Source organism: Melanerpes formicivorus, unplaced genomic scaffold (assembly GCF_026170545.1).
Source record: "Melanerpes formicivorus ecotype bairdi unplaced genomic scaffold, bMelFor1.0.p_v2 SCAF_34, whole genome shotgun sequence".
NCBI classification, from domain to species: Eukaryota; Metazoa; Chordata; class Aves; order Piciformes; family Picidae; genus Melanerpes; species Melanerpes formicivorus.
The window spans coordinates 2,627,093-2,644,896 of record NW_027142386.1 but is presented as its reverse complement, the minus strand read 5'-3'; the positions used below and the strand labels follow the sequence as shown (position 1 = coordinate 2,644,896).

At 61.6% G+C, this 17,804-nt stretch overlaps 3 protein-coding genes across 5 annotated transcripts; 2 read left to right on the top strand and 1 right to left on the bottom strand.

The window, feature by feature from the left end:
• Positions 1-786: 786 nt before the first annotated feature.
• HMG20B (high mobility group 20B) lies at positions 787-7,104 on the top strand. Its single transcript, XM_068156439.1, has 10 exons — positions 787-835; positions 1,472-1,546; positions 3,514-3,619; positions 3,835-4,038; positions 4,275-4,395; positions 4,491-4,543; positions 4,790-4,865; positions 5,158-5,373; positions 5,731-5,863; positions 6,037-7,104. Exons 2-10 carry the CDS (start codon positions 1,509-1,511, stop codon positions 6,047-6,049), a joined length of 960 nt encoding a protein of 319 aa, XP_068012540.1. The 5' UTR covers positions 787-835; positions 1,472-1,508; the 3' UTR covers positions 6,050-7,104.
• A 307-nt stretch (positions 7,105-7,411) lies between these two features.
• GIPC3 (GIPC PDZ domain containing family member 3) lies at positions 7,412-9,962 on the top strand. The gene is made up of 6 exons (XM_068156440.1): positions 7,412-7,669; positions 8,148-8,333; positions 8,635-8,815; positions 9,327-9,439; positions 9,640-9,721; positions 9,803-9,962. The coding sequence occupies exons 1-6, from the start codon at positions 7,412-7,414 to the stop codon at positions 9,952-9,954; spliced, it is 972 nt and encodes a 323-aa protein (XP_068012541.1). The 3' UTR covers positions 9,955-9,962.
• Positions 9,963-10,287: 325 nt separating this feature from the next.
• On the bottom strand, positions 10,288-16,353 carry TBXA2R (thromboxane A2 receptor). Of its 3 annotated transcripts, XM_068156180.1 has the most exons (4): positions 16,215-16,239; positions 13,214-13,704; positions 11,143-12,053; positions 10,288-10,749 (listed from the first exon to the last, which is right to left on the bottom strand). In XM_068156180.1, exons 3-4 carry the CDS (start codon positions 11,947-11,949, stop codon positions 10,480-10,482), a joined length of 1,077 nt encoding a protein of 358 aa, XP_068012281.1. In that variant the 5' UTR covers positions 11,950-12,053; positions 13,214-13,704; positions 16,215-16,239; the 3' UTR covers positions 10,288-10,479. The 3 variants fall into 3 exon arrangements, with proteins under 3 accessions (XP_068012281.1, XP_068012279.1, XP_068012280.1); XM_068156178.1 differs by lacking the exon at positions 13,214-13,704 and having other exon boundaries at positions 16,215-16,353; XM_068156179.1 differs by lacking the exons at positions 13,214-13,704; positions 16,215-16,239 and adding an exon at positions 15,809-15,890.
• Positions 16,354-17,804: the final 1,451 nt, after the last annotated feature.

Genomic DNA, 17,804 nt, shown 5'->3' with positions numbered 1-17,804 from the left:
TTGGCTGGGGACGCCCCCGGCACCCAGACTTGCGCAACTCTGAAATAAGCCATGTCCCTCCTGCGGGGGGGGGGTGTGGGTGTGGCATTGGGGTTGCTACACACTGGGGGCTCTGCGATCCCCATGGGCAGTGCTGGAGTAAGTTGGTCACCACTTCGAGGCGACGGGGTTGGTTCAGGGCCATTGACACCCCAAGAGTGGGGGCGTTTGGGCTACTAGGAGCAGCCGTGGGATACTGGGGCGTTTGGGCTACTAGGAGCAGCCGTGGGATACTGGGGCTGCTGGCAGCGGTGAGTGAGAGTCACTGGAGTCCCTGGGTCAGCCCTGAGATGGGCACTGGGGTTACTGGGAGGAGTGGGAGGATGCTGGGATCACTGGGACTAGGATCACCGGGAGCAAGGAGGGCACACTGGAGCCACGGGACTCCAGGAGATCCCTCCCGGGGCTCCGGCCCCGCAGGCCGAGTGGTACCGGTCACACGGACCGTGGGTCAGGCACGGTGTGCCGCACCCCGCGTGCGTCGTTGCCCCTTTAAGGGCAGCAGGCGCTGCCCCGCCCCCAGCACGTCTGTATCCCCACGCCGCATGCTGATTGGCGGGCAGCGTGCCGCGCGCGCCGAATCAACGTACGCGCACGAGCCGCGCCGGCCGGGCCTGCCCCTCCCCTCTCCCCGCCGCTTTCCTCTGACGTCACCGCCTCAGCCAATCCGCGTTAGGCTGCCCTCCCCAGGCGTGGTGCGAGGGGCCAATCGGAAGGGCCGAGGCGGGAGTCTCGTTTGCATAATAATAGAGGGGCGTGGCCAAGTGAGGAAGAGCGGCGGAGGGGCACCGGCAGGAAAGTTGGGGCGGGGGGTGCTGGGAGACCCCGGGGCAGGAGGATCCCCGGGGCTGGGAGGGCGGTTTGAGGGATTGCGAGGTGGGGAGGTCCCCCAGGATGGGGAGTTTCGCGGGGGTCCCCGGGACAGGAAGATCGAGGACGGGAGGGTTTGGGAGACCCCGAGGTGGGGGGATCCTCGGGAGCGAGGGGTCTTGGGGCCCCCGGAAGGGGGTGGGGGTCAGGAAGAGTTTCGAGGGGCGCTGGTGGGAGGGGGCGGTGTGTGGGAGTGATCTATTGGGGGGCAGCAGTGGGGTCCCGGGGAAACGGAGGGGTTGGTGGGGGCACAGCGCGGGGGCGTTCAGTGAGGAGAGGGGGGCCTGGAGCTCATCCTGGGGCCCTGGGAGGGGCTGGCGCTGGGTTGAGACTTCCATGGGGGCCAGGAGGAGGTGGAGAGACTCGAGAGGGGTTGGCTGGGGAGGAGACGCCATTGCGGCCGTCTGCCATGTCCCACGGGGAAGACCTCCCCCTCCCAGCAGCGGGACAGGGCGGGGGCGGGGGCGCCCTTGTAGCTCCCGCGGCACCAGCCCCCGGGCTGTGTCCTCAGCCGCCCCGTCGCCTGCTGGGCGCGGTGCCATCTCTGGCTCTGTCCTTCAGGGTGGTGACCCGAGCGGTGCTGGTGATCCCCTGCACCCATGGCCCACAGCGCCAGGCAGCTGCCTGCTGGGATGCTGTAAGTGTCCCCTCGCTGCGATTCCGGCCCCATGTCGTCCTGCGTGCCACAAGCTGCTCCGTATCCCCCCAGCCTGTGCCGAGCCTTGGTCCTTTGTCCTTTGCCTGTCCTGCCATGCAAACCTTGGGGCTCTTCCTTGTGTTCTGGGGACCCTCATCCCTTACTGTGGGCTGCACTGCTCTCCCCGTACTTGCCTGCTTTCTTAAGTTGTGCTTCCATCTAGCTGGGCTCCTCACTGCAAGGCTAAGGAAGACATGGTGTAAAAGAAGTGTCTGTAAGGTTATGACCAGTGAGGGCTTAGGTGGTGTGGGGTGACCTGTGGACTGTCCTCAGCTGGTGTTGCTGTCTCTGCCAGCAGAGGGGCAAGAGCTGTGGGGTGGGCTGGGGGTGGGAAGTGCCTCTGAGGTGGATGCCAGAGTGAAGCCACTGAGGGATGTTCAGAGAAGTGGAGGAACTTTACTTTTAAAAACATGTGAGGAATCTGGATTGCTTGGAGGAGCAGGAGAAGGCAGAGATCTGGTGGCAGAGGGTCTTGGTGCATTCCTGGCTGTGGTGCCTGAGCATGATCATACTGAATAAGCACACTGGGAATGTCTCTGTTAGAGCTGTTAAAGGCCAAGGCTGGCTGTGCCCATGCAGAGCCTCAGGGATGTTTTTTCCTTCCCCCAAAAAAGATGGAAGAAGAGATGGCCTCTCACCTTCCCCTGGGGCTTCCATGTGAGCATAGGGGTGCAGGCTGGCTGGCCAGAATCAAATCCTGATGGGAAAAACTCACCCTGGGTGCAAGGACCAATGCAGTTACAGGCAGTGTCCCTGGGGACTTGCATAACTAATTGCAAGGGTGGTGTGTGCCTGAGAGTAGGAGGCTGGGGTCTCTGAGGGGACTTGGGTTTACATCAGGCACCTGAGTGACAAACAGGAGGGAGGAACTCTGGGGTGCATCCCAAGCCTGTCAGGATTGGTTTGGCTTTTGGTTCACAGTGTAGCTCTCTACTGAGGTTTGTGCTTGGCCCCGAGCTAGTTTCCATGGCCTGTGATGGGTGAACCCCAAGGTTGGGTCGTTTGCTGCAGTTCTCGAGCCCTTTGTGGCTCCCCCAGTGTGTTGCCAGCAGGCACACTGTGTCTGGGACTGAAGGATGCAAGCAGGACAGGGGTTTGGCTGTGGGGTGGACTCAGCTGGAGAAGGAGCTGCTGCAGCTTAGAGAGCCCTGGGGTGATGCTGCTGTGAGGCTTCATGTGCTCAGCTGGGACAGGGAGCCTCTGCTGACCTGGGTGCCTGGACCTTTGTCCTCTGATGAAAGCAGATCCTGAGCTGTAGAGACAAGGCAGCAAGTAGGAGAGTGAGAGTCAGGGCCAGCAGCCCTGTGTTAGAGCCATTTGGTGGCTCTCAGAAGTGTCTCAGTGGCAGTACAGATGACAGGAACCTTGTGAAGCAGTTGTGGCTGGAGCAGGTTGAGCCAGCCCCAGTGCTGTGCCCTCGGCCTCTGCCTTGAGGGTTCTCTTTATCCCTAGTGCTGCATGTGGGTCATGCTTGCAGGTGTGCCCCTGGAGCCAGGATCCAAACCCACACAGCTCCTCCCTTGCAGAGGAGGATCAGCTGGTTCAAGCTGCCTGTGACTCCTCCTCAAAGTGTGCACCCAAGTCCTGGTGTCAGGCAGGGATGTGTCTGTCCCTGCTACCTGACTCCAAAGTGGCATGAGCAGCTCCAAATGTTACTGAAAGGTCTCAGGTTCATCACCAGAGCTGTTCCTGCTTGCCTGATGCTGGGCTCTGCTTGAACCCCATCACTCATCTGTGGCCTCCCCTCAGAGGAGCTGGGGCTCCAGGGCTGGTAGGGAGTTCAGAGGCTTTTTGGGTGGTTGAGGTCTGGGGGATCTGGTGAGCATGAGGCCACACTGCTCAGGGATGTGTCACCATTGATCCCAGTGGTTTACCAGCTCTTTCTGAGTGGTACTGTCTGGCTGCAGACATGCTACAGGCAGAGCTCAGCATGGAAGCTTCCTGGTGGCCATCAAGCAGGAGAAGGGAGAGCTGGCACGGACGAGTGGTGAGAAGCCGCATGGCGAGGAGGAGGTGAGCTCCACACGGCCTATGGGAGCCGATCCCTGGTGCCTAGCCTGGGGCTGTCCCTCCACAGCCCTTCAGCAGCCCAGGCTATGACCCAGACCTTCCCTCAAGGGACAGGAGGCCCAGCTGGGTCTGCAGGCTGCTCCTTTGCCCTGCCTGCATGATGGCACCGCGTGCTCAGATCTGTGACAGACTCTACCTTTCCCTTCTATGGGTGCCAGCCAGTGAAGAAGAGGGGCTGGCCCAAGGGCAAGAAGAGGAAGAAGATCCTTCCCAACGGCCCCAAAGCCCCGGTGACAGGCTATGTGCGCTTCCTGAACGAGAGGCGTGAGCAGATCCGCACCCAGCACCCTGACCTGCCCTTCCCAGAGATCACCAAGATGCTCGGGGCTGAGTGGAGCAAGCTGCAGCTTTCGGAGAAGCAGGTACAGGCTCCAGGAGAGAGCCCCAGGGCTGCACCCCTCGAACCTGCACCCCTCAAACCTGCACCCCTCGAACCTGCACCCCAAAGCCTGCTGCTGGCTGAAGCTCCACGAAGGAGCTTGTCCCAGTACTGGTGGGCTGCTGAGCAAGAGCTGCACCTCAAGGAGTGGGATGGGGTCAGCAGTTCCCTGGGGGGGCCTGGGGTCAGGGCCAGGCTGAGGACGGTCTGTGACCATAGAGGTACCTGGATGAAGCAGAGCGGGAGAAGCAGCAGTACATGAAGGAGCTGAGGGAGTACCAGCAGTCAGAGGCCTACAAGATGTGCACGGAGAAGATCCAGGAGAAAAAGATCAAGAAAGGTGAGTGGTGAGATCAGTGGCTCCACTCTTGCTGCCAGAGCCTCTTGGGGGGTGCTGGGCTGGCTCCTAGGGATAACATTCTTCCTTCTTTCCAGAGGATGCAGGCTCTGCAGCAGTGAACACCCTGCTGAATGGGCACCCACACAAGGTAAGGGCCCTGGAGAGCCTTCCTGAAGCAGGTGGCACTGCTGGGCTCACCTGGGGGATGCCAGGCTGACTGCAGGTTTGGGCAGAGCTGTCCTTCCAAGTGCTGGCTTCCCGCTGAAGCAGAGCCTGGAGTGACAAGAGGCAGAGCAAGAGGCATCCCTGTGCCTCCTGTCTGCCCAGCCCCAAGGACACAGGGTCCCCCTCAGTGGGAGCAGCCCTGCCTGATCTGTCCCCTCTTGTCCCCCAGGCTGGCGAGTGCAGCGACACCTTCTCCACCTTCGACGTGCCCATCTTCACCGAGGAGTTCTTGGACCAAAACAAAGGTAGGGGCTGGGCTGCCAGTGCTGCAGCATCTTGCCTGGGGGCCAGCTGCAGCAAAGCCATGGCTGGAGCAGCCTGAGACCCACATGGCAGGGCTGTGGCTAGCACTAGCTCTGAGGTTCAAGCTGTGAAAGGTCCATGGTGAGACTGGGTAGAAAGACCAAATCCTGGCTGGAGCCTGGGGGTGGTGATGCTGAGCCTCTTGGGAGAGTCATGGCTGGGGAAGGGGTTGGGTTTGGGACAAAGGAGAGAGCCAGAGAGGCCAGGCCTGCTGACTCCTCGTGGTCGTGGCAGCCCGGGAGGCTGAGCTGCGGCGCCTGCGGAAGATGAACACCGAGTTTGAGGAGCAGAACGCCATCCTGCAGAAGCACACGGAGAGCATGAACTGTGCCAAGGAGAAGCTGGAGCAGGAACTGGCCCAGGAGGAGAGGCAGACCCTGGCCTTGCAGCAGCAGCTCCAATCTGTGCGGCAGGCCCTCACTGCCAGCTTCGCCTCCCTCCCCATCCCTGGTGAGTTTGGGGCACCCATGAGGCACCTTTGTGGCTCTGCACAGGGGCAATGGAGTGCCAGTTAATGTTAATCTGCTGGTGAGGTGAGATCCTGGAGCACTTTGTAGGGGCTGTCCTGGGTGTCCAGAGATGTGACAGCCCTGTAATGTGGTAGGGCAGGTTGGGAACTGCCCTCCTGAGCCACAACTGTGTCTGCAAGACAGAGATTAGCCCAAATCCACTTTTTCCTGGACCTGAGTCAGTGTAGGCTTGCAGAAGGTGGCAGATAGTGTTCAGGGTCCCTTCTCCAGTCACCAGCACAATGGGCAGCATTGGATGGGGACTTGTGCCCCTTCTAACTGAGCTGCCACCTCACAGGCACCGGGGAAACCCCTACACTGAGCACCCTGGACTTCTACATGGCCAAACTGCACAGCGCCATCGAGAGCAACCCTCTGCAGCACGAGAAGCTGGTGGTGCGCATCAAGGAGATCCTGTCCCGCATAGCCAGGTGAGCCCTAGGGCCCTCGTGTCCTGCCCACCACGGGCTCAGCCCATGGCAGGTGGGGGCGATAGGAGCTGAGTGGGGAAGGTGTGGGCAGAGGGATCTCAGAGCTGCTCCAGGCAGTTGTGGGAGAGAGAAGTCACCCTGTGTACGTCAGCCTTGCTTTCCTCCTTCCTCAGCGAGCACTTGTGAAGAGGACCAGTCCCTCCCGCAGCCTGGCGCCGGCCGGACCCAGCCCTGTCCCTTGGAGCTCATGCAAGGGACAGTCTCTGCTGTTGGTCCGGCTGCTTCCCCCTCCACTCTGTGCACCTCACTGCAGAAGTGAGCTGGAACTCCCCACCCAGCCCTGGTGCAGCTGGGCCCCACGGCTGCACCATCTCCAAGGACCTCAAACTTCTGGGGACCAAGCGCTGACAGTGCTGAGAGACTCCAGCCAGCACCGTGCTGGGTGAGGTGGCCAGCAGCAGCCATGAGCATCCCCCGGCTCTCCTGTGAGCTCCTGAGATCCTGCAGCTCCACCTCCCAGAACGAGAGCCTCCCCAAAGGCTGTCAGTGGCAGATGAGGTCCCTGCAGGTTACTGGCCTGGAGTGAACTGGCCTCTTCCACAGTGCCCCTGAGGAGGCAGCTGGGAGCCCCTGAGGCTCGGTGCTGCCTCCTGGCCTGTGGATCAGCTCAGTCCACGTCCAGCAATGGGTGAGGTGGGAGGCATCCTTCTGCCTGCCTCTTGCTTTATTTAATCTTCCTGCTTCCCCATGGGTGCCTTCAGCCCCCTGCCTGTCACCTTGCTGTCCCTTCTGCCACCTCTGGGACCCAGCAGGGCAGCTCAGGCCCTCTGCAGCTGGTGAAGGCAAAAAACTTCTTCATGCCAGAAGGGGAGCTGGGGCTAACCCCTTCCTTCCCAGGGTGGGCAGTGCACAGACTTTGGGCTCCTGCCTCCCTGCCTGAGCCTGTCCTGCGTCATGGGACCATGGTGACGGCAGCCGTGTCTTGGCTGTGCTGTGCTGGGGTCAGCCATCCCCTGGGCTGCCTGTCACTAATCTCAGATTGTGTAATTAGAGAATGTCTTATTTTCTTACTAGCACTACTTGGAGCTGGCCCTGGGTTTAACCCAAGGCCAGCATGCAGCCGCTTGTCTCTTGCCTGTGAGGTCTGTGCTCTATAGATGAGTCTCCTGGTTATCCTCTCCTGTTGGCCACTTGGCTTGGGATATGGAGATGGGAGCAAATAAATGTGGAAGAAACAACTAGTCTGGGCTCTTGTGTTCATGCTTGGCTGGGTTTAGAGCTGCTTCCAGTCCTAATCTTGGAGCGCGGAGCGAAGCTGATGGCCCTCAGCTCATTGCTGTAGCCCCTGACCCCAGCTGGGGTGGGTGTGACGGCGCCAGCTGCCCTCCCTCTTCCTCCAGGCTGGCCGAGACCCTTCCTACGTGCCAGAGCTCACCTGATCCCGGGCAGGTTACCTGCATCACCGGATCGGGTTCCCCAGCCCGGGGATCACCTTACGGCCAGGCCGGGAGCTGGCGCCATCCATAATTCAGCAGCGGCAGCAGCGGGATGCGGCGAGCGGGCAGGCGCGGCAGGCAGGCCCCGGAGGGCAGCCCCATGGAGAACGGCGTGGGGCAGCAGCCGGGGGCCCCCGAGACCCCTGCTGCCGAGGGCGCCCCGGATCCGCGCCCCCCGCGGCCCCGCCCCAGGCTGGTGTTCCACACGCAGCTGGCCCACGGCAGCCCCACAGGGCGCATCGAGGGCTTCACCAACGTCAAGGAGCTCTACACCAAAATCGCTGAGGTCTTTGACATCTCTCCCACCGAGGTGAGGAGGCTGCAGCTGCCAGGGTGCAGGGAAGGGGTCTTGCACCCATAGTAGGGGGGGAATCAACCCTGTGGCACAGTCTGTGGGCAGCCTTCCTTCAGGGGCCCAGCTGCTTGTAAATTCACTGGAGTGACCTGGAAAAGAGCATTTTAATCTCAGGGCTGTCTTGTCTCCTCTGGGGAGCAGGTGGGTGGCTCTCTGTCCCACTTGGTCCCCCTTCTGATGGGCAGGGGATGGGTACTGCATATTCCCTGGCTGATACCAGCTACCCTGGAGGCTGGAGCCAAGGGAAGGGTGCAAGGGAATGGTGCAGTGCTGAGTCTCTGGGCAGACTGGGTGTCTCCAGACCTCTCTGCTCCAGCAGCACTCAGAACTGACTGGGTCCACCCATGGCTGGCTCCTGTACCTGCACCACTGATAACCCCCCCAAGCTTGCTGGGGCATCCCCAGCCCCTGATCTTGGGATTCCCTGGGGCAGATCCTCTTTTGCACGCTCAACACGCACAAGGTAGACATGCAGAAGCTGCTGGGGGGACAGATTGGTCTGGAGGACTTCATCTTTGCCCATGTCCGGGGCGAGACGAAGGAGGTGGAGGTGACCAAGACAGAGGATGCACTAGGCCTCACCATCACAGACAACGGTGCTGGCTACGCTTTCATCAAGGTAAACCCCCCCCCGGGGCTAGGGGCAGCCCTGGCATGACATCCCCTGCTGGTGACCCATCTCTGGGACCACGCTCCTTCCCTCAATGCCCCCCAGCATTAGATCCCCACTACGGTCACCCTGGCCCTTAGAGGTCTCCCCATCATGGTGCAGTTTTAGGGGGACCCTTCCTGCCTGCCCTGGTTGCTGAAGGACATGGATCACAAAGGTGTTTTTGTGCAGGGTGGGATGGGGTCTGTGTTTGTCCTTCCTGTGGTGCCACCTTCTCATAGTGCTGCCTGTTGCCTTCCACGGCCCCCAGAGAATCAAGGAGGGGAGCATCATCAACCGCCTCCAGACGGTGTGTGTGGGTGACAGCATTGAGGCCATCAACGACCACACCATCGTGGGCTGCCGGCATTACGAGGTGGCACGGATGCTGCGGGAGCTGCCCCGGGCTCAGCCCTTCACCCTGCGCCTGGTGCAGCCCAAAAAGGCCTTTGGTGAGTCAGAAGATGCCCCTGCTCTTGCCCTGGGCACTGGGGCATCCCTGGGATGAGTATAGGGAGGCCAATTCCTTGTGCCTCTGCTGCGCTGCAGGTTCACGCCTGTTCCTTGCCCAAGTCTGCCACCCCTGTGTTCACCCCTGCCCTGCACCTGCACTCCCTGTGTACCCTGCAGCCCTGGGGCATGCCTGCCTGGCTCCCACGTGGGCATTCCTCAGGGGAATCCCCACACCTGCTTGTGCTTCCCGTGGGCATCCCCACTCTGTGTGTACTGTCCTGGTCATCTATGAGCACCTTCTAATCATGTGCCTTCCCACACTGCACCTGTGGGGGCCCCTTGTGCCCATGCTGCCCATGAGAATCCTCTCCCCACGCATGGCTCAGCCTGCAGTGCTGTAGCCTGGGGTGCTGGGACATGTGTTGGTTGGGTGAAGGCCAGGGCAGAGGGCAGTGAGGGGCAGGAGATGCCAGGCCCTGCCTGTGCCCTCACCCCAACTCTGGGATGCAGATATGATTGGGCAGAGGACACGGAGCAGCAAGTCCCCAAGTGAGGGCAGAGTGGCCAGTGGGAAGGAAACGCTGCGACTGCGGACACAGGGCCCAGCCACGCTGGAGGATGGGGTAGGACCTGGCCAGAGCCAGAGCCTGAGCCCACAGGCAGTCATGCCCTGCCTGGGCTGGGGATGTGCATCCTTGTGCTCCTGGGTGAACCTTGCACTGTACCTCCATGGGAACACTGCTGGGTGCCCATGCATGCAGCACCCATGGGCATGGCCCAGTGTGCCCAGCCCCGGCACTCACCAGGGTCCTCTCACCCCCAGCCCAGTCCTTTTGAGGAAGAAGCTGCTCGCCGGGTGGACGACCTGCTGGAGAGCTACATGGGCATTCGTGACAGTGAGCTGGGTGAGCAGGGGGGCAGGGCATGCAGCAGGTGCCCACCCCAGACCCCTGCCCACTGCTCACCCTGCTTCTCCTGCTCCCCAGCCTCAACGATGGTGGAGGCAGCGAAGGAGAGCCCCAGTGCAGCCCAACTGGCCCGTGACTTGGACTCGATGCTGGGTGAATTTGCCTTCCCCCAGGAGTTTGTGGCTGAGGTGTGGGCAGCTGTCTGCCACCCCAAGGAGGCGCAGAAGTAGCTGCAAGGATGGTGGTGCCCCTCGCCAATGTCCCCTCCCCACGTCTCCCCCTGACCTGGGGCTGATGCTGCTGGTGAGGGTCCCCATCTTTCCTCCTGTGCCCTCCTGAGCTGCACCCAGGTGTGTCCCTTGGGTTGGGGGGGAAGCAGCAAGGCACCTAGACACCCCCAACCCCCCCCATCCCTCTTGTGCACCCCCAAAACGTGGTGGGGAGCTGCTGTGGTTCATTAAAGCAGAGACTGGAGGAGAAGGGCTGCTGCTCTGGCTGGCAATGGGGCTGGGGCTCCCTCCCAGAGTCCTCCTGCGTGTTAACCCCCAGTGGGCACAGAAAGCTGCACAAGCTGTGTTTTATTGGGGGTTGGGTCACTCAGATGGGGACAGGGAAGGAAAAGTAGCCCTCTGTCCCTGGCCACCCCTTTGGCTGCCAGGCTCAGGGTGGGTAGGGGGACCCTATGGATGTGGGTGAAGGGGACACTTAATTACCCTGGGGGAGTGGGATGACGGATGGTCTGTCCCTGGGGGATGCTACTGCAGGCTGGAGTCGGTGGTGAGCTTGTGGCGCAGGGAGGGTTTGAAGGCAGGGTAGAGAGAGAAGATGGAGGCCTGGGGGCGCAGGCTGGGGTAGATGCGCTGCAGCACGGCCCGGCGGAAGAGGATGTAGACCCAGGGGTCCAGGATCTGGTTCCAGGTGACCATGCGGATGTAGATGAGCAGCATCTTCTGTGTCTCTGTGGGCAGGACCTGGAGCTGGCTGCTGGCTGGCAGCTGCTGCAAGACCGTCTGGACGATGAAGATCTGTGGGGGTGGGAAGGGGGTAAGGGATCAGCAGGAGGTCCATGAAGAAGCCATGAACTTCCCCTGAGGTGGAGGAGATGTTGAGGGTCCAGACTAGGGGTCAGGCCTGTGGGAGAGGGGTCCCATCCCGGATTGGGGTACCTGCCACCAGAGAGCACCTGCTCTGCCTGCAAGTGGAGCTGACCTCCAGAACCCATCATGGAGGTGCCAACCCAAGTGCAGCGGTGGTGGTGGGGACACCGAGACCCATGGCCTCATTAGGAGAGACTCCTCCAGGCCCAGCAGGGACACAGCTGGGTGAACACAGCAAGACCTGGGACCTCACCCGGAGGAGCATGGAGTTGATGCCAGGGCTGAACATGGTGGGGAACATACCAAGACCCAAGTCCTCACCAGGAGAGGCATCCAGCAGATGGTGGCGATGATCATGATGCCCACGAGCTGCACCATCATCTCCACCTCGCTGTCCCGGCGCCGCTGCACAGACTCCCGGTCATGATAGACACGGCAGAGAGTCACCACACTGACAGTGTTGAAGATGAAGGAGAGCAGCACAGAGAAGATGCCCAGCAGGGCGAAGAGCAGGCAGAAGACAACATCACCGGTGTCAGGCAGGAGGGTGAGGAAGCACCAGGAGCCAGGGTACTGCAGTGTGTACCTGCCCAGCCCCAGCACTGGCAGCAGCCCCAGCAGGCAGGAGAAGCCCCACACCAGCCCCACAATGGACCAAGCGCGGTGCTTGGAAATGCTGGTGGAGCGGGAGAAGGGGTGATTGATGCCGAAGAACCTCTCACCAGCCATGGTGGCCCCCAGCAGCAATGGGCACTGCCCAAAGAAAACCATGGAAAAACCAAGGAAGTTGCAGAGGTGGCAGCCAGGATCCACCTTGGCCCAGGCAAACTTGATGAAGTGGTAGGGGATGATGATGGAGGCTGTCACCAGCAGCCCGATGAAGTCTGTGATCACCAGCCCGCAGAGGAAGACGAGGAAGGAGGAGCGAGCCTGGCTGGACAGCTTGCGGGACGAGCTGAGCAGCACGCAGAGGGCAAGGAGGTTGGAGCAAAGGCCGATGAGGCCGAAGGCAGTGGAGAACCAGGGTGAGGCGATGCTGTTGTGGGCACTGCCTTGGCTGTGGCTGTCATTAAACACCCCGAAGCATGTGTCTGGCCGGCCGCCTGTGCTGCCATTGGGGGACTCCATCACCCTCAACCTCAGCCAGCCCCTCACGACGGCTTCAGATGCCCTCCTGGCTCCGCTCCATGCTGTGTTCCTCTCACCAGTGCCGGTGCTGGTCCCACCTTGGCCTGCAAGAACGAGGGCTGGGGTTTAGGGCAAGTTACCCATGGCCAAGCCCACCCATCGGGCAGCCTGAGCCTACTGTTGTGCAGTGCCCTGTGGGCTCTGGGGAGGCTGCAGCAGCTGCAGGCAGTGTGGAGGGCCCCAGCCCTGCAGCTGGGCAGGATTAACTGTCCCCGGCCAGGAGCCACATGGGGCTGTTGCCACCAGGCTGGGATCCAGCCTGGGGAGCGTTTGGAGAAGCGCAGCACTGGCTGGCTCCCTCCAGCCTCAGGGGAGACATCACCAGACACCCCTGGGACATCTGCACGCTGCTGCAGGAAGGAGGGCATGCTGAAGGAGAGGGGGGTGTGTGCAGGCACAGGGCAGCTGTGCCAGGGTCTGATCCTGACACATTTCCTCTGATCTCTGTGCTTTCCCCTTCACATCCCCAGCTCAGAGAGGAGAGGCCTCCTTCCTGCAGTGGGGTGGGGAAACTGAGGCAGGGGATGGAATGCCCATGCCTGGAGCTGTGCCGCATCCCTCAGCACCAGCATCATGTCCAAACACGGCTATGAGACACGCAGTTGGCTTGCACATGTGACATCCCTTTCCTTCCCCCCACCAGCCCCACTCCAGGACACTGCCTGGTGGTTATGGCAGGGTGCATGAGGACAGACACGGCTGTAGGCTGCCTGGGCAGTGCCATGTTGGCTTGCTGGGCAGTGGCCCAGATCTGGGGACATCTAGCATATGGGAAGTCCCAGGGATGCTGACTCCATCCCTAATTAGTTCAGGCTGTAAATGGGGTGATGGTGAATGGGGCAGTGGGGACCCTATCCTATCCTCCTGTGATCCATTTCTCCAGGCTGAGGATGTCCTTGCCACCCTGTCTGCCCCATCCCTGGCCATGGCCCTGTGCCCCCCCAGGATCACTCAGCTGTATGCTGAACCCCTGCCTCTGCAAAGACTTTGCTGCAGTGTCTTATAGCAGTGGGGGTCCTGGCATCCCTGCCTACCCAGGGTGGCACCGCCACCTGCCCTCTGAATCCCTTTCCAAAGCAAACCTCCAGTCAGCCCCAACTGGTGCCAAACCTAGTGGCTGGTCCGGCGTCCAGCCCCGAACTGCATCCTCCTGCCCCGGGCGAGCCCTGGCCTAGTCCCGCAGCCTTGAACCGCACCCACTCACCTCCCTCTTTCCGGCCCCCGGGCTAGGAGCCGCTGTGCACACCCGGAGTGCACTGATCTCACAGCCCGTCCCGGGGGCTGGGATGGAGCCAGGCATTGCAACATCCTCCTCCAGGCTGCATCCAGGCAGGCTGCAGGGCTGAGGGTGATGGCACCCATTTGGCACGGCAGCATCTCCCACCCTCCCCCATCGCCAGCCCATTGGCCTTGCAACCAGTGGGGAGTGGGGCAGAGGCTGGGGGTGGCAGTGGCGGCATGTTCCCAGCCCCACCCCAGCATGAGCAGCTGGCAGAGTGTGGTGGTGATTCACTGCCACAGTGTAGGGGTGGTCCCAGTTCTTCCATGAGACAAGAGTGAAGACTTGGTGCTGTTTGTTTTCTCCACTCCCTGAGGGATCACAGCTGCAGCTCCAAAGGCATTGGCCCCCTTGAGAAATGCGTCCAGGCCTTGGTGTGATGGTTCTGGGTCCCATGTTCCCTGGGATTCACCTTCCTGGGGGGCAGTAAATTCCATAAACACTTTCCCCCCAGTGATGCCAAGGCTTGGAAGTCCTGCTCTGGCTGTCCCTGCCACATGCCTGCCCCACGCTCCTGGTCTGTATTTGTGTGTCCCCTCCTTGCCCCAGGGTGTTCCCTGCACCTGCCGCGGTGTGGCTGGGGATCAGACACCCACATGGCACAGCCTCCCTGCAGCTCTCATCACCTGTGGACTCAGCCCTTGGCCACTTACTGGCTCAGTGCAGCAGGATCTGCCTCCCCTCCCCAAATATCCAAAGAGGGGATCCTCCCACGGTGGCACCACAGCTGGGCAAGGATGCAGCAGACACAGCAGCATGATGCTGCACACTCCAAACGCCACCATCACTCACATCCTTCCTTTCCCACTGTAACCATGACCTGGAGCCTCACTCGCTGCTTGCTGTCAGTAGGGCTGAGGACTCTGCCCCAGGACCAGCTGCAATGGTGGCCCAGGCTCAAGGGCCCAGCAGCTGGGTGCCACCCCACATGGAGATGCCTCTCTGCCAGCCTGGTCCACGCAGTACTTTAAAGAAATCAAATATTAAATGAGCCCATTTAGTACTGAGTGAGCTGTGCCAGAGCAAAGCAGAGGCACCCACAGAAGGGCTTCACAGGAGCCTCCTCATGCACCATCTTCTGCTCATCCTGAGTGGCCAGATGCAGATGGGGATGCCAGGTCCTGCGGAGGAGACACTCTAAGCCTGTCCCTGCCAACCCCACACACTTGGCTTTGAGGCTAACAGATCTGGCAAAACCTCCTCCCAGGAAGATCCTGCAGGAGGAAGCATCTGGCCATGAGGAAAGACAAAGGGGTAAAATTCGGGCGGAGCAGAGCCGGCTCTGAAATGTGCTGCTGGAGGCTGAGCGGTGTTGGCAGCAGTGGCGGGGGCTGGCGTGGCAGCTAATGGGGCTCTTGGGCACCGTGTGAGCCCCTGGGTCAGAGTGACGCCGCAGATGCACCGTGGGCTGGCCGGGCTCTACCAGGCACCGCTTCCTGCTCTGGCCACATCCGAGGTTATCAAGGGAAAGGCAAGAGGCTAATGGGGAGTGCGGGAGGCTGCTCCTTATCAGCGCAGCTCCCTCTCAGTCCGTTGCTTCCCCGGCTTCCTCGGGCAGAGCTGGGCACGGGGCTGGCATGATCAGGCTGGAGTGTGTGTGGGAGCTGTGGGGGGATGGGGCTGGAAAGGGAAGTTTGCTGGATAGTGAGGCACCACATGGCTACAAAGAAATCCCAAACCGGGCACAGGCAACTCCTCACCACAGACCACATGGCCCCTCGGCTCTGCTACCCGGGACGTGGTGCTTGGCTGGGCCGAAGATGCTGCAGGATGTTTTCATTTGTCCCTCCTGTGTCCAGTCCCAACTCTGTGCTTGTTGGACCTCTCCAGGGACAGCCCTGCCTTCTCCAACACTTTCTCTGCAGTCTCCCCACTGTCTTTCCAGCCGATGTCCCTTGCACAGGTGGTCCCACAGGAAATTGTTTGGCACAGCTGTCTCTGCCACCAACTGTCCCCCCGGCTCAGAACAGTCCGGTTGCCAGCTCTTTCCCAGCCCTTCCTGTCAGCGCAGCCCCCAGCGACCCCATGCCCACCGCCCTCCTTGTAAACCCCGCTCGGATGGGCAGGATCTGCCCCAGCGGGGGAAACGCGACAGTAAATCCTGGTACCGGGGGGTGACTGGGACATGCCTTCCCCAGACACCCAGCTATGTGGGTAGACAGCGAGGTGGGGAGGTTCCGTTCCCGTGGGGTCACCGCTTTCCCCGCCTCGGAACGCAGCTGCTTTTCGGGGTTCTGTGCAAAGAGGGCGGCTGAGGCAGCCCGCACCATCCCGTACCCCGCCCGCTCAGTCCCCGCCGCCCCGCGCAGTCCCTCTGGGTCAGCCGGGACAGCCTCTGTCCGTCCGTACCAGTGCTGGCCTCTCTGTCCTTCCGTCCCAGCCTTGTAGGCTCTTTGTCTTTCGCAGGTCCCCCGGGGCTGCTCCTTCCAACCCCATCGAACGTGCCTCTCCCGGCCCCTCCACAATGCCTCCCCTCCGCCAATGCCTCCCCCCCACACGTCGACCCCGGTCCTACCCTACCTCGCTGCCGGCGAGACCCCGCCCGGCGCGGCTGAGCACGGCTCGGTTTGGCTGGATACGTCTCGGCAGGGCACGGCTCGGCTCGGGATGCCTCAGCTCAGCCTGGCTCAGCCTGGCCCCGCAGGAGGGCGTGGGGGAAGGGCCGGGCTCGCAGCACCCCCGGCCCCGCCCCGCAGCCCCCGGCCCAGATCTGGATCCAGCCCCACTCTGGTTCCTCCTCTTCCCGACCCCAATCGCCCACGTCCCCGCCTGGCACCAGCCGCACCAGGGCTGCGCCCCCGAACCCCCGGCAGCATCCCCCGGCACTGGATCCCCCGTGCCGGCGCCCAGAGCCCCGCTGTCCCGAGGTGGCCTCGGAGGGAACAGCAAGGTGCAGTGGGGCAAGCGGCAGTGTGCCAGGCCTCACCTGTCCCCGCAGGGCTGTGAGAACTGTGAGCCCCCCGACTCCCGGCTGTCCCGGCTATATTTAGCGGGGCCGGGCTCTTATCCGCGTTACTCATTTGTTTACCCAACCAGATTCCTGCGTCCGGAGAGGGGCCGGTTCAGTCCTGCGCTGCCGCCGTCCCAGCGCGACCCGAATCGGCGCAGCTCTGCTCGGCTGGCACCGCAGCTGGCCTCGTCCTCCAGCCTGGGAAGGGATGGCCCTGCCATCCCCTGCAGTGGGCCCCAAGGCCAGGGAACTGGGGGAGGCGGTGGAAAGAGGGCCAAGGTGCAGGACGGCAGGGATAGGTGCCCCCTGGCAGCATCCCTGGGTGCTCTGCACAGCCTACCCCTGTGGGATGTAGCCTGGGGGTTTTCACACTCTGGACTGTCCCAGGCTGACTTGCTCAGAGCTCACTGTGTCACTGCACTGCCCAAAGCTGTGGCCAACCATGGTGGCATATCCCCAGGCCTTGTCCTGCTAAGGTGTGGACCTACAGCAGGGGACATGATGGCCTTCACTGCTGCCCTCCATGCTCATCCAGGAAGGGCAGAGCTTGTCCCTGACACTTGTGTCTCCATCCAGCCCTGAAGCACTGGGAGCATCTGAGCTCATGGGGGCACATGGTGACCCTGTGCACCCAGCACCCCATCAAGGCTGGGGTGTGTTGGTGGTGATGCCCGAGCAGGAGGTTTGGTGCTGCTGGGCTGCACATGCTGTCCCTCACACCCTTGGTTGTGAAGCAGTCACAGTAAAAGCTCAGGAGGGCGACAGCTGAAGCCAGAATGTGGCTGTCCATGGTGGGGGGAGTGTGCCAGGAGCTGGAGTGACTCCACCACAAGAATCAGGCTCAGCACCTGGCTGCCATGCTTGGATGCTGCTTGGGTGTGCTGCTGCCCCTCCCACCCTGCTGGTACAGGGCACAGCTCTGCTCAGAGAGGATATGGGCATAGAATGCCAAAAGCACCACTCTGCTAGCACCCTGTCATGAACTGAGCTGCTGGCATAGTCTCAGGGACTGGAAAGGAGCTGTGCTTCCCAAACTCAGCCCAGGGCTGCACTGTGCCAAACCATGGAGCAGAAGAGCGTAACTAGGTCCCCCTGACACATAGGGCAGGTGCAGAGAAGAACACAACAAGCAGCCAGGGATGGAAACCACCACTCTGGGTTTCACCTGAAGCCAGCCTGAGTTGACTGTAGTGAGTACCTGGCTGCAGCAGCTCCCAGGGTTCAGGCTGAATTTCCTGCTCTGGGCCCCATTCAGAGCTCAGTCGGTTGCAGAAGGCAGGGCACAGGACAGGATGTGGACTATTCAGACTGAGGATGCAGTGGGATGTTTCTGTGAGAGAGGGGCTGTGGGAGGCAGCTGAGCAGTCTGGGGAGATTGTGTTTTCTATTTGCTCTAAAGCCATTCCTGGCTGGGCCTTCACTGCTTCCTGTGCCGAGTTCAGGCCTGAAATCCCCCTGCACCAGGCAGCCACTCAAGGGCTTTAAATAACTCACAGGAAGGAAAAGCTAGGGAATGTGTCCTGGCACAGCTGCCAGCCCCAGCCCTGTCTGGCAGGATGGGGAGGA

Excerpts from the sequence above, each read along its gene's own strand:
- HMG20B (XM_068156439.1), top strand. The coding sequence starts at position 1,509 with ATGGCCCACAGCGCCAGGCAGCTGCCTGCTGGGATGCT. Across the intron at positions 4,544-4,789 it reads TGAATGGGCACCCACACAAG|GCTGGCGAGTGCAGCGACAC; the intron begins GTAAGGGCCCTG and ends CTTGTCCCCCAG. Across the intron at positions 5,374-5,730 it reads CGCCTCCCTCCCCATCCCTG|GCACCGGGGAAACCCCTACA; the intron begins GTGAGTTTGGGG and ends GCCACCTCACAG.
- GIPC3 (XM_068156440.1), top strand. The coding sequence starts at position 7,412 with ATGCGGCGAGCGGGCAGGCGCGGCAGGCAGGCCCCGGAGGGCAGCCCC. Across the intron at positions 9,440-9,639 it reads CAGCCACGCTGGAGGATGGG|CCCAGTCCTTTTGAGGAAGA; the intron begins GTAGGACCTGGC and ends TCTCACCCCCAG. Across the intron at positions 9,722-9,802 it reads CATTCGTGACAGTGAGCTGG|CCTCAACGATGGTGGAGGCA; the intron begins GTGAGCAGGGGG and ends CCTGCTCCCCAG.
- TBXA2R (XM_068156178.1), bottom strand. The coding sequence starts at position 16,308 with ATGAGTAACGCGGATAAGAGCCCGGCCCCGCTAAATATAGCCGGGACA. Across the intron at positions 12,054-16,214 it reads TCACAGCCCTGCGGGGACAG|GCCAAGGTGGGACCAGCACC; the intron begins GTGAGGCCTGGC and ends TCGTTCTTGCAG. Across the intron at positions 10,750-11,142 it reads TCTGCTGGATGCCTCTCCTG|ATCTTCATCGTCCAGACGGT; the intron begins GTGAGGACTTGG and ends CCACCCCCACAG.